Source organism: Zalophus californianus, chromosome 16 (assembly GCF_009762305.2).
Source record: "Zalophus californianus isolate mZalCal1 chromosome 16, mZalCal1.pri.v2, whole genome shotgun sequence".
In the NCBI taxonomy this organism is placed as follows: Eukaryota; Metazoa; Chordata; class Mammalia; order Carnivora; family Otariidae; genus Zalophus; species Zalophus californianus.
Window position 1 is genome coordinate 49,853,246 of NC_045610.1, and position 13,933 is coordinate 49,867,178.

A 13,933-nucleotide genomic window follows, 5' to 3' on the forward strand; every position below is an offset into this window, starting at 1 on the left:
AACAACTACAGGATCACGAGGGCAGAATTCAAGAGATAAGTGATACGATAAGACAAAACAACATTAGAATAATTGGGATCCCAGGAGAATAAGAAAGAGAGAGAGGGGCAGAAGGTATATTGGAGCAAATAATAGCAGAGAACTTCCCTAATGTGAGGAAGGAAACAGGCATCCAAATCCAGGAGGCACAGAGAACCCCTCTCCAAATCAATAAAAATAGGTCAACACCCCGACATCTAATAGTAAAACATACGAGTCTCAAAGACAAAGAGAAAATCCTGAAAGCATCTCAGGAGAAGAGATATGTAACCTACAATGGTAGAAATATTAGATGGCAACAGAGCTATCCACAGAGACCTGGCAGGCCAGAAAGGACTGGCATGATATCTTTAGAGCACTAAACGAGAAAAATATGCAGCCAAGAATACTATATCCAGCTAGACTCTCATTGAAAATAGAAGGAGAGATAAAAAGCTTCCAGGACAAACAAAAACTAAAGGAATTTGCAAACACGAAACCAGCCCTACAAGAAATATTGAAAGGGGTGCTCTAAACAAAGAGAGAGCCTAAAAGCAGCACAGATCAGAAAGGAACACAGACAATATACAGTCACAGTCACCTTACAGGCAATCCAATGGCACTAAATTCATACCTTTCAATAGTTACCCTGAATGTAAATGGGCTAAATGCCCCAATCAAAAGACACAGGCTATCAGATTGGATTAAAAAACAAGACCCATCCATATGCTGTCTGCAAGAGACTCATTTTAGACCCAAAGACACCCCCAGATTGAAAGGGGGTGGAAATCCATTTACCATGCTAATGGACACCAAAAGAAAGCTGGGGTGGCAATCCTGATATCAGACAAATTAGATTTTAAAACAAAGACTGTAATAAGAGATGAGGAAGGACACTATATCCTACTTAAAGGGTCTATCCAACAAGAAGATCTAACAGTTGTAAATATCTATGCCCCTAACCTGGGAGCAGCCAATTATATAAGGCAAGTAATAACAAAAGCGAAGAAACACATTGACAACAATACAATAATAGTGGGGGACTTTAACACCCCCTGACTGAAATGGACAGATCATCTAAGCAACAGTTCAACAAGGAAATAAAGACTTTAAATGACACACTGGACCAAATGGACTTCACAGACATATTCAGAACATTCCATCCCAAAGCAACAGAATACACATTCTTCTCTAGTGCCCATGGAACATTCTCCAGAATTGATCACATCCTAGGTCACAAATCAGGTCTCAACCGGTACCAAAAGATTGAGATCATTCCCTGCATATTTTCAGACCACAGTGCTTTGAAACTAGAACTCAATCACAAGAGGAAAGTCGGAAAGAACTCAAATACATGGAGGCTAAAGAGCATCCTACTAAAGAATGAATGGGTCAACCAGGAAATTAAAGAAGAATTAAAAAAATTCATGGAAACCAATGAATATGAAAATACAACGGTTCAAAATCTTTGGGATACAGCAAAGGCAGTCCTGAGAGGAAAGGATATAGCAATACAAGCCTTCCTCAAGAAACAAGAAAGGTCTCAAATACACAGCCTAACCCTACACCTAAAGGAGCTAGAGAAAGAACAGCAACTAAAGCCTAAACCCAGCAGGAGAAGAGAAATCATAAAGATCAGAGCAGAAATCAATGAACTAGAAACCAAAAGAACAGTAGAACAGATCAACGAAACGAGGAGCTGGTTCTTTGAAAGGATTAACAAGATTGATAAACCCCTGGCCAGACTGATCAAAAAGAGAAGACAAATGACCCAAATCAACAAAATCATGAATGAAAGAGGAGAGATCACAACCAACACCAAAGACATAGAAACAATTCTAAGAACATATTATGAGCAACTCTATGCCAGCAAATTAGATAACCTGGAAGAAATGGGTGCATTCCTAGAGATGTATCAACTACCAAAATTGAACCAGGAAGAAATAGAAAACCTGAACAAACCTATAGCCACTAAGGAAATTGAAGCAGTCATCAAAAATCTCCCAACAAACAAAAGCCCAGGGCCAGATGGCTTCTCAGGGGAATTCTATCAGACATTTAAAGAAGAATTAATACCTATTCTCCTGAAACTGTTCCAAAAAATAGAAATGGAAGGAAAACTTCCAAACTCGTTTTATGAGGCCAGCATTCCCTTGATCCCAAAACCAGACAAAGACCCCATCAAAAAGGAGAATTACAGACCAATATCTTTGATGAACATGGATGCAAAAATTCTCACCAAAATACTAGCCAATAGGATCCAACAGTACATTAAAAGGATTATTCACCACGACCAAGTGCGATTTATCCCTGGGCTGCAAGGTTGGTTCAACATCCGCAAATCAATCAACGTGATACGATACATTAACAAAAGAAAGGACAAGAATCATATGATCCTCTCAATAGATGCAGAAAAAGCATTTGACAAAGTACAGCATCCTTTCTTGATCAACACTCTTCAGAGTACAGGGATAGAGGGTACATACGTCAACATCATAAAAGCCATCTATGAAAAACCTCCAGCGAATATCATTCTCAATGGGGAAAAGCTGAGAGCTTTCCCCCTAAGGTCAGGAATGCGGCAGGGATGTCCATTCTCACCACTGCTATTCAACATAGTATTAGAAGTCCTAGCCACAGCAATCAGACAACAAAAAGAAATCAAAGGCATCCAAATCGGCAAAGAGGAAGTCAAACTCTCACTCTTTGCGGGTGATATGATACTGTATATGGAAAACCCAAAAGACTCCACCCCAAAACTGCTAGAACTCATACAGGAATTCAGTCAAGTAGCAGGATATAAATCAATGCACAGAAATCAGTGGCATTCCTATACACCAACAACAAGACAAGAGAGACAAATGAAGGAGTTGATCCAATTTACAGTTGCACCCAAAACCATAAGACACCTAGGAATAAATTTAACCAAACACGCAAAGGATCTGTACTCAGAAAACTATAAAATACTCATGAAAGAAATTGAAGAAGACACAAAGAAATGGAAAAACGTTCCATGCTCATGGATTGGGAGAACCAACATTGTGAAGATGTCAATGCTACCTAGAGCAATCTACACATTCAATGCCATCCCCATCAAAGTACCATCCACTTTTTTCAAAGAAATGGAACAAATAGTCCTAAAATTTGTATGGAACCAGAAGAGACCCCGAATAGCCAGAGGAATGTTGAAAAAGAAAAGCAAAGCTGGCGTCATCACAATTCCGGACTTCCAGCTCTATTACAAAGCTGTCATCATCAAGACAGTATGGTACCGGCACAAAAACAGACACATAGATCAATCGTACAGAATCGAGAGCCCAGAAATGGACCCTCAACTCTATGGTCAACTCATCTTTGACAAAGCAGGAAAGAATGTCCAGTGGCAATAAGACAGTCTCTTCAACAAATGGTGTTGGGAAAATTCGACAGCCACATTCAGAAGAATGAAACTGGACCATTTCCTTACACCACACACAAAAATAGACTCCAAATGGTTGAAAGACCTAAACGTGAGACAGGAGTCCATCAAAATCCTAAAGGAGAACATAGGCAGGAACCTCATCGACCTCAGCCGCAGCCACTTCTTCCTAGAAACATCACCAAAGGCAAGGGAAGCAAGGGCAAAAATGAACTATTGGGATTTCTTCAAGATAAAAAGCTTTTGCACAGCAAAAGAAACAGTCCTCAAAACCAAAAGACAACCGACAGAATGGGAGAAAATGTTTGCAAATGACATATCAGATAAAGGGGTAGTATCCAAAATCTATAAAGAACTTATCAAACTCAACACCCAAAGAACAAATAATCCAATCAGGAAATGGGCAGAAGACATGAACAGACATTTTTCCAAAGAAGACATCCAAATGGCCAACAGGCACATGAAAAAGTGCTCCACATCGCTCGGCATCAGGGAAATCCAAATCAAAACCTCAATGAGATACCACCTCACACCCGTCAGAATGGCTAAAATTAACAAGTCAGGAAACGACAGATGTTGGCGGGGATGTGGAGAAAGGGGAACCCTCCTACACTGTTGGTGGGAATGCAAGCTGGTGCAACGCCTCTGGAAAACAGTATGGAGGTTCCTCAAACAGTTGAAAATAGAGCTACCCTACGATCCAGCAATTGCACTACTGGGTATTTACCGCAAAGATACAAATGTAGGGATCCGAAGGGGTACGTGCACCCCAATGTTTATAGCAGCAATGTCCACAATAGCCAAACTGTGGAAAGAGCCAAATGTCCATCGACAGATGAATGGATAAAGAAGAGGTGGTATATATACACCATGGAATATTATGCAGCCATCAAAAGGAATGAGATCTTGCCATTTGCAACGACGTGGATGGAACTGGAGGGTGTTATGCTGAGTGAAATAAGTGAATCAGGGAAAGACATGTATCATATGAACTCACTGATATGAGGAATTCTTAATCTCAGGAAACAAACTGAGTGTTGCTGGAGTGGTGGGGGGTGGGAGGGATGGGGTGGCTGGGTGATAGACTTTGGGTAGGGTATGTGCTATGGTGAGTGCTGTGAATTGTGCAAGACTGTTGAATCACAGATCTGTACTTCTGAAACAAATAATGCAACACATGTTAAGAAAAAAGAAAAAGAAGAAGATAGCAGAAGGGGAAGAATGAAGGGGAGTAAGTCGGGGGGGGGAGACGAACCATGAGAGACGATGGACTCTGAAAAACAAACTGAGGGTTCTAGAGGGGAGGAGGGTAGGTGGATGGGTTAGCCTGGTGATGGGTATTAAAGAGAGCAGATTCTGCGTGGAGCACTGGGTGTTATGCACAAACAATGAATCATGGAACACTACATGAAGAACTAATGATGTAGTATATGGTGATTAACATAACAATTAAAAATTAAAAAATAAAGAATAAAAATATCAAAAAAAAAAAAAGGTAAAAGAAGTCGTTTAGCGTCCTTGGAATACAGGGCATACTGAGGGGGTAGAGGAACCTGAAAGGTAGATATAGGAGGAGTACCAAAGGAATTCTCCTCTCTAGTAGTTCTTCTGGAGGTGAATGTAAGGATTCATGCTTTGAACCTGCCTGGCTGTTTAGTAATTAAATTGAGACTTGAAAGATGGTTAGGTGCATGCTTGTAGGGGTTAGAGGGGCACAGAGTGGTGCCTAGAGGTAGAGAGGCACAGGAAGACTACTGTGTTTCAGTAATGTGAGTCACCGAGGGTTATGAGAATGTAAAACGTGATGGGAGGAGTAATGGAAATTAAGCTGGGCAGTTAGGCCATGAGAGGATCACGAAAGGTGCATTTCTGTCTGCAAAGAAGTTTATGTTTTATATTTTATTTGTTAGTGGGCTACTAAAAATATATTATGCAGTACCCATCCTAAAACAAACTAAATATTAAGACACATAGAAAACATTTTTGTTTAACAGCTTAATTCTATATTTTATCAAATAATTAAAACTCAAAAATAATGATTAATAACTAATAAAATCATTAATTTCTATCTCAAATTTTCAGATAGAAAATCCTCGATACCTGAGACAGAAGCCAATCCCAATTTCTCTGGTAGGTGAGAATTTCAGTGGACTTTTCCTATGGACAGCTTTTCTTTTTTTAAAGATTTTTATTCATTGAGAGAGAGTGAGTGAGAAAGAGAGCGCATGTGCAAGTATGGGGAGGGGCAGAGGCAGAGGGAGAGAGAATCCCAAGCAGACTCCACACTGGCCATGGAGCCCAGTGCAGGGCTTATCTCAGGACCCTGAGATCACGACCTGAGCTGAAATCAAGAGTTGGGCGCTCAACTGACTGAGCCACCTAGGCGCCCCCTTATGGACAGATACTTTTAAATAAAGTAATTATTAAGTCATTTACAGAAAAGAACACAAGTCCATATTATGAAGCATAACAGTCTTATTAATCCTATCACTTGCAAGTGAATAAATCACTTTTTTCTCCAATGTTGGTATTATTTTGGCATGAACTTCAGGCAATATAGAGTTTCCTTTTGGGTTAAGGATAAGGCAGGCCAAAAAAGTATTGAATAACTCTTACTCATTCAACAGATGACTCCCAAATTCAACTTGAGAAAATCCAGCAGTTTCCATGATGAACATCTACTTTCTCGAATGCATGAGAAGGAGGTAGGATTGAGATATTTCTGATGTATCGAATAATGAACACAGTTTTTGTATTTTGTTAGTATGAATTTTCAGGTCTTTGAATAATCATGCACAGTAGGGAGAGGTTGTCTTTGGTACAAATGTAAAATAATGATGCAGGGTAGGTAAGGATTGTTTTTCATTTTTTTCATGTACATCTCCCACTTTGTGAGAGTGTGCTGAGGGGCTGTCTCCTGACTATCCATTCCTGCTTGTCGGGGCCTGGGGAGATGGCAGTTTTCAGAAGCAGTGTCTTTGACCTCAGCGAATCCCTCCATCCTGCCTTTATCTCAACTTAATTTTAATGTGTCTTTCTAGTTTCACTGTTCTTACTGTTTCTACTATTTAAATTGATCTGCTAAATTAAGCTATGCTATGGTTGATATATAACATAATATACTATCTTTGGTCATTTGAAAACAGAATTATCCAAGAGGTTTATTGGTATTTGTTTATTGGTTTAAAGCATAAACTATTGAGTAAAGAATACCTAGATTTAAATCCGACTTATTTGCTCTGTGAAAACGGACAGATACTTGCCCCTTGTCTAATTTGGGAGATACCTGCTTTACAGGATTAGTATGAAGATTTTATAGTCTATAAGTACCTGTATGCTTCACATGTAGTAGACAGAAAATGAAGGCGAATTTGTTTTATGATTTTCTTTTTAAAATTTCTATTCTAGGAAATTTGAAAGCCATCATTATTATTTTTATTTTTGCTTATGACACCATTGGAGCACTTTGGTCATCTATGTGGTGTGATAGATTAAGAATCTGAAAAATGATGTCCTTAACTTGCCTTTACCATTCTCTAGTCATATTAGTCAGGGAAGTCAAGAATATTAGTATAGTTTTTGCTTAAAGAGAGGATAATTATTGATGTCACAGGGTCATTACCAAAATTAATGAGAATAATGAAAATGTATGGAACTTGTAAATGGTAGTTTAAATGTGCAAATGTGAAAGATGTTACTGGACTTAGATTTAATGTTTTTAATAAATTTAATTAAATAATTTTATCTTTCATTATTTTTTCTTTCATTTTAATGAGGATGCTTCTCAGAATTTTTAGAATTTAATTTCAGTTTGGTGATTTTCAACATGAAAGGGTTTTCTCACCACCCTACTTATAAAATGTCACAAAGGACATTGATTTTTTTTGCTTAGATATTCCAAACAATAGCATGAGCATATAATTTAATTTTTGTTGATAATGGAGGAGGAAAGGCAATTTTTTCTTTTAAATTTCAGTCTGGTGGAATTATGGCTGCTGATCTCAGTACAATTTGTTATTTCATGGTTCCAGTTTAAGGCATGCGGGGTTTTGTTTCTTGGTGCAATCTTAGTGTTTAAAAAAACTGTTGAAATAAAAAACAACTACATTTTAAAAAGCCTTTGAAGGAAATACTTTTCATATGCAGACGCATCTTCTTTTGAGCTTTTATTTTGAATTATTTTCTTTTCCAAATTGTCATTAATTGTTTTTATAAGTCATTCCAAGTCATCCTCAACCACTTTTCTTTATACTTTTATTTTGTACTAATTCTTAGTGTTGAGGCTGCTTACCATAGAATAATTAAAATAATTGAAAGGTACTACTGGCTTTTTGAATCTTTTGGGGGTCTTTGATGAAATAATATCTTTATTCTTTATTGGTGACACCTTGGATCGGGCATGAACATACCAGTGCTATCCACATATATGAGTGAGAGAAAAAGCATTTAAAGCTATCATGTATTGCATCAGAGATTCATTTTTAAATGTGTGTGGCTTTATTTTTTTCCACACCCTTATGTTTTTGTTTTTCTTTTTGGCATACTACAAAAATATTTTTGGCATCATTGAGAAGTTTGCATGTAAACATCAACTTACTTCATATCTTAAAATATACCCAGTGCATATATTTTGGCTAAAATAATCCTTTGTGCAATTACATAGTTGTTTTGGACTTTTGTATGAAATTTTTTAATCATGTTTTTTCTCCATACTAAAATATTTAAAAAGTATATGCTGAGTTGCCCCAGTGTCAGAATTATCTAATTTTCATCTTTCTTTTAAAGTAGCATTTATTTATTTATTTATTTATATTTATTTATTTGGCAGATAGAGACACAGCGAGAGAGGGAACACAAGCAGGGGGAATGGGAGAGGGAGAAGCGGGCTTCCCGCCGAGCAGGGAGCCCAATGTGGGGCTCGATCCCAGGACCCTGGGATCATGACCTGAGCTGAAGGCAGATGCTTAACGACTGAGCCACCCAGGTGCCCCTAAAGTAGCATTTATAATTATAAAATAATTTGTAGATTTTTATTAAAGAAATTTTGGAAAATATAGATGTATGTAAAGTAGGAAATAAAAGTCACCCATAAAACCAACACCTAGAAATAAAAACACTGGCAAAATACTGTCTTGCCTTTTAGTTTTTTTCTTTATGTATCCCATAAACCCAATTTTTTCTTAGAAAATTGAGACGATACCATGTATTTTTTTTGTATACTTTGAGTAATTTTCATCCTATTTTGTTCCTAAGCATCCTTTTTTAATGGCTATATTATATTTCAAATTATGGAAGTATCCCCAGTTAATTTAACTTATCTCTATTGTTGGGAATTGAGATTTTTTAATACTTTCACTAATATAAATAATCCTGGGAAGAATATCCTTAATATCTCTATCTTTATATGCTTCTTTAAATATTTCCTTGAGGTATTGAATTATATCTTACATGCTAAAACTGAAATGATGGATTTCTGTAAGTTTAGAATCATTAACAGTTTAACTTCTAGAATAAAAATTAACACTTGGAAGCCCATTGAAAATTGTATGTTACTCTAAGATACAAGTAAGGAATTTATTATGTGCAAAAATGAGAATGAAAATAGAGAAATATAGAGGCGCCTGGGTGGCTCGTTTGGTTAAGCGTGTGCCTTTGGCTTGGGTCATGGTCTCAGGGTCCTGGAATCGAGCCCTGCATCGGCCTTTCTGCTCGGTGGGGAGTCTGCTTCTCCCTTTCAGTCTCCCTCTGTACTCTCTCTCTCAAATAAATAAATAAAATCTTAAAAAAAAAAAAGATATAAACAGGAGCCACTTGAAGGCAGAGGAAGTAGCAATTTATATTGCCTTTGTAAATACAAAAATACTAATTATATTTTTAATACAGAACACGTATTTGCAGGACAAAATTTTTTAATATTCTCATATTTGAAATAGACAATACCAATCATATTGTTTTATTATTTTTGTGTGTTTTCCAGAGATATTTTTCTAACTTGGATTTTTTCCTAAATTTAAATACATAGTTATGTTGTGATATGCATAGTTATCCTTTAGGATAATTTTATGTCTACTTGCTTAAGTCACTTTTATTAAATATTTACTTGTGGATATGATAACAAATGCTTTTCCGTTTTGAAATTCGGTAGAGCCTTGCATGTCTGTGTAAGAAAACCCTGATGTGTCTTGTGCATATTATCATCTAAAAATGCTTTTGTTGTTGCTGGGTGGTGTTTTAAAAATAATGAAGAGCATCACTTAAAAGGAGTTAACTTTATTTTAAAATGAAATATGAAAAATTAAATATTTAGTCTTAATTTTCTCAACACCTAATCCTCATTCTTCAGAGGTAATCATCGCTAAAAACTTAGTGTGTATTCTCTTTAAAATTTTCTAGGAATATCTCATTTTTTTATACAAATGAGATCATAGATCGTTGCTTCAGTTTGTTTTTTTAACTTAAATATATCGTCTGATAATATTTCTATGTAGAAATTGTCTTTATTCTTTTAAATTGTTACATTGTATTTTACTTTACTGCTGTATCAGTATTTTGTTAATATAGCTTCCTATTGAGGGATATATGTTGTGTATTTTGCTGTAACGGTGTTTCAGGAACATCCCTGTATCCTTTGTGTATCCTATGCTTCTTTCTTTTTGGGGCTGGGGGAAGGGACAGAGGGAGGGAGAGAATCCTCAAGCCGACTCTGCTGCAAGCATGGAGCCCCATGTGGGGCTCGATCCCACCACCCTGAGATCATAAACTGAGCTGAAATAAAAAGTTGGAGGTTTAACCATCCAGGTGCCCCTTATTCTTACATAATACATTCTGTGAAATGGAATTGTTCATTCACAGGGTTGCACACTTAAATTTTTTCTTGTCATCAACAGATTGCCCTTCAAATAAGATTCTGTGCCTAGGGCTGCAGGTGTGGGAAAAATGGGGGAGTGATGGCTAAGGAGTATGAGAGTTCTTTTGTGGAGTGCTAAAAATGTGCTGAAATTAGACTGTGAGAATGGTTGCCTAATTTTCTGATACAGTAAAAGCCGTTGAATTGTATACTTTAAACAGGTGAATATTCTGGTGTGGGAATTATGTGTATTTCAATAAAGCTATTAAAAAAGGTTATGTCTGCTTATATTTGCACCAATAGTGTATGAGAATGTGTTTTCTCATTTCATCAACACTCAATTCTAAACATTTTTAATTATCTGTGACATGAAAAATAGTATCTTGTTTTGATATTTACATTTATTATAAATGAGAATGAACATATTTTTTGTCTGTTTTAATTTCACTTTTATGAGCTGTCTTATAGTTTCCCATGTTTTCATTGAATTGTCTTCATTGTGATTCCTTAGTCATTTTTTTTAAAAGGAGTCTCAAATCTCTTCTGATTACACCCCTTGAAATTTCCTTCTCTTTTTTTTTAAGATTTTATTTATTTATTTGAGATAGAGAGAGCATGAATGTGAGCATGAGGGGGGGAAGGGGCAGAGGGGGAAGCAGGCTCTCCACTGGGCTGGGAGCCCCATGCAGGGTTTGATCCCAGGACTGAGCCCAAGGCAGCCGTTTAACCGACTGAGCCACCCAGGTGACCCTCCTGAGCAATTTCTATGTTAAAGAATTCTGGTCTTGGGGTGTTTGGGTTGCTCAATCAGTTAAGCATTTGCCTTCGGTTCAGATCATGATCTCAGGGTCCTGGGATCGAGTCCCACATTGGTCTCCCTGCTCAGCAGGGAGCCTACTTCTCCCTCTCCCTCTGCCCCTGTTCCTTGCTCGTGCTCTCTCTTTCTCTCTCAAATAAATAAATAAAATCTTAAAAAAAAAAAATTCCAGTCTTTGTCATATATCTTGCAAGTATTTTTCTCTGTGTCTTCTGGTTTATTTTTGTTTGTTTGTTTTTTAAGTGTATGCAAGTTTTCTCGTAAAACCTGGATCTATCAGTATTTTCTCTATAGCTTCAGGTAGAGAGAACATTTTTCTCTACTTAGAAAAACATTTCCTGTTCTAAGATTATGAAAAAAAAATTCACTCATGTTTTTGTCTCTCTTTAAATCTTATTTTTATATTTAAATCTCAGATCTATTTCTGAGGCTTTTGTCATGAGTAGTGATGGTAATCTAGGGCTGTCAGTTTTAATGCCTACAATAAAAAATTAGGAGGTTGCAATGTTTAAGTTAAAGAAGACAGGAAGTATGGAGAGGATTAATATGAAATTTTATACAGATTACAGAGTTCATCTTTGTCATGGAGCATTCAGTGAAGGATTTGATTCTGTTTAGAGAGTCCTAAAATACTTAATTAGCCTTTAGAAAGCAAACTTTATAAAATACAACTTTCATTTTAAATTTATAATTGTGTGGTAAATACTATGGATGTTAAATTAGTAATATTTGCAGTATTATTTTATTACAGTTAAAGACTTGTAGTAGTTTTTTTTTTTCTTTTTTGGTGGTTAAAAATGCATATACCCATACAATATGTAAAGATGTTCTTTTAAATTTCCAATTAATTTTGGGCATTATGGGAAAAGATATGTTCAGAGACAGTGATCCGTTATTTTAACTTTGGCCTATCATTCACAAACACACTTGAACTTGTTTGCCTTTGTAATTGCTAACACATTTCCTGTGATATCTCCATCACAGAGTTCCGTGACAGTGAGCATCATTAAGCAGTGGGTTTTTTTCTTTAGTATTCTTAAAAAAGATTTCTGACATAGATTAAATCATTTGGAAACTGTTGTCACTGAAAATGAAGTAAGAGACAACACAACAAGGAGAAATCAATTTTCAGAGAGCAGATGGTAGAAATTGCTCTTTTTGTGAAATAAAATAGAAAATTTCCTTTGAACTTCACCTTCACTTATATTGAACATTCTTACCTATTGTGTAAAAAGGGGTGTTGCTTCCTTCTCACATGTAATGCCAATTAGGCATTTTTACCTTTGTGAATCTGCTAGTTAAATATAGAATTTAAATAAATCCAAGATAGCAAAATATACATTATTGACATAATAAATGAAAAAATTGTTTTTAAACATTTCATATGAATATAAATTCAGATACACACAATCTCACAAAATATAATAAATGATCATACAAAGGAATACTATTGTAAACAGCACCCAGGCAAGGAATTAGATCATTGCCAATATCCCAGAAGCCTGCTGTCTGGCCCTTCCCAAACATACTTGTTTCCACCTTCCTTAGAGGAAGGTGGCCTAGGTGGTTCAGTTGGTTAAGTGGCTGATTCTTGATTTCGGCTCAGGCCATGCTCTCAGGGTCCTGGGATCGAGGCCCGCATCCAGCTCCGTGCTCAGTGGGAGTCTGCTTAAGGATTCTCTCTCCCTCTCTCTCTGCCCCTCCCCCTACTCACTCTCTCTCTTTCTGTCTCTCAAATAAATCTTTAAAAAAATTAACTACTGTTCTGGTTCTGATTTTTCTTATGATAATTTCCCTCCTTTGTTTTTAAAGTTGATTCTATCACCAATGCCAGCATCCTTAAAAGTGAAAATACTTTTATTTTAGTAGATTTTAAACTTCATATAAATAGAACTAGACTTTATGTATTCTTTTGCTTCTTTTGCTCAGTAGTATATTGGTGAATCTGCTATGGTTATGCCATCTAGATTTCTATTAAATGAATCTGCCACAATTTCTTGCCATTTTGTTGATAAGTCTATTCTAATTTTTGGCTTTTACAAAAAATAATTCTATGAACAATCTTGTACATGTATCCTGACAAATGTGTGAGAGCTTCTCTAGGGTAGTGGCTCTCAAAGTGCTGTCTATGAGCCTGCGGTGCCAAGACTCTTTTATGAGGTCTGGGAGGTCAAAATTATTTTTGTAATGATATTTAAATGTGATTTATCTTTTAACCATGTTGATGATGGTGCAGATGCAATGCTGGGTAAACCTGTATCTTAGCCCAAATCAAGGCAGTGGCCCACATTGTACTTGGGGTTATTATATTCTTCTGTGCCACATGGTCACAGGGCAAAAATGAACCATTTTACTTAAGAATGTTTTTGATGAAACAAGCCGTGAAACTCTTAATTTTATTAAATCAGATATGCATTCTTTTTGATATCTGAGTGAAGGGATTTCAAGAGAACTTCACGTTGCATACTGAGGGGTCAAGGCTGCCCAGAGGAGACATGCTTGCTTGATTCTCTGCGTGAGGAACTGCTGCTGCTGTTTTTGTGGAAGACCGTTTTTATTTGAAACAATGACTGATGAACAATGGTTATTCAGACTTGGATATCTGGCAGACATTCTCTGAAAAACGAACAAAATGAGCCTGTCACTTCAAGTAAAACAACTGATATTTGTTGCTAATAATAATATTAGAATTTTGGAGACTCTCAGTCACTGTGAGCTTGAGAGTTTTCTAATATGAAGACCTTTACTAAGACTTTTCTGGTGAGATTGGTGGTGATATTAACCATTGTGAAGTTTTGGTATTGTACTATGAAATTTTCAATATTTAGAAATC

General features: G+C 36.4%; 1 protein-coding gene across 5 annotated transcripts in view; it reads left to right on the top strand.

The window, feature by feature from the left end:
• The window catches only part of CEP112 (centrosomal protein 112), a 437,815-nt gene that overhangs the window by 53,962 nt on the left and 369,920 nt on the right, over window positions 1-13,933 (top strand). For all 5 annotated transcript variants that reach the window (XM_027625475.1, XM_027625473.2, XM_027625474.2 and 2 more), the window contains exons 7-8: window positions 5,519-5,566; window positions 6,064-6,141. In XM_027625475.1, coding sequence (XP_027481276.1) covers window positions 5,519-5,566; window positions 6,064-6,141 — 126 coding nt within the window. The remainder of the gene's footprint in view (window positions 1-5,518; window positions 5,567-6,063; window positions 6,142-13,933) is intronic.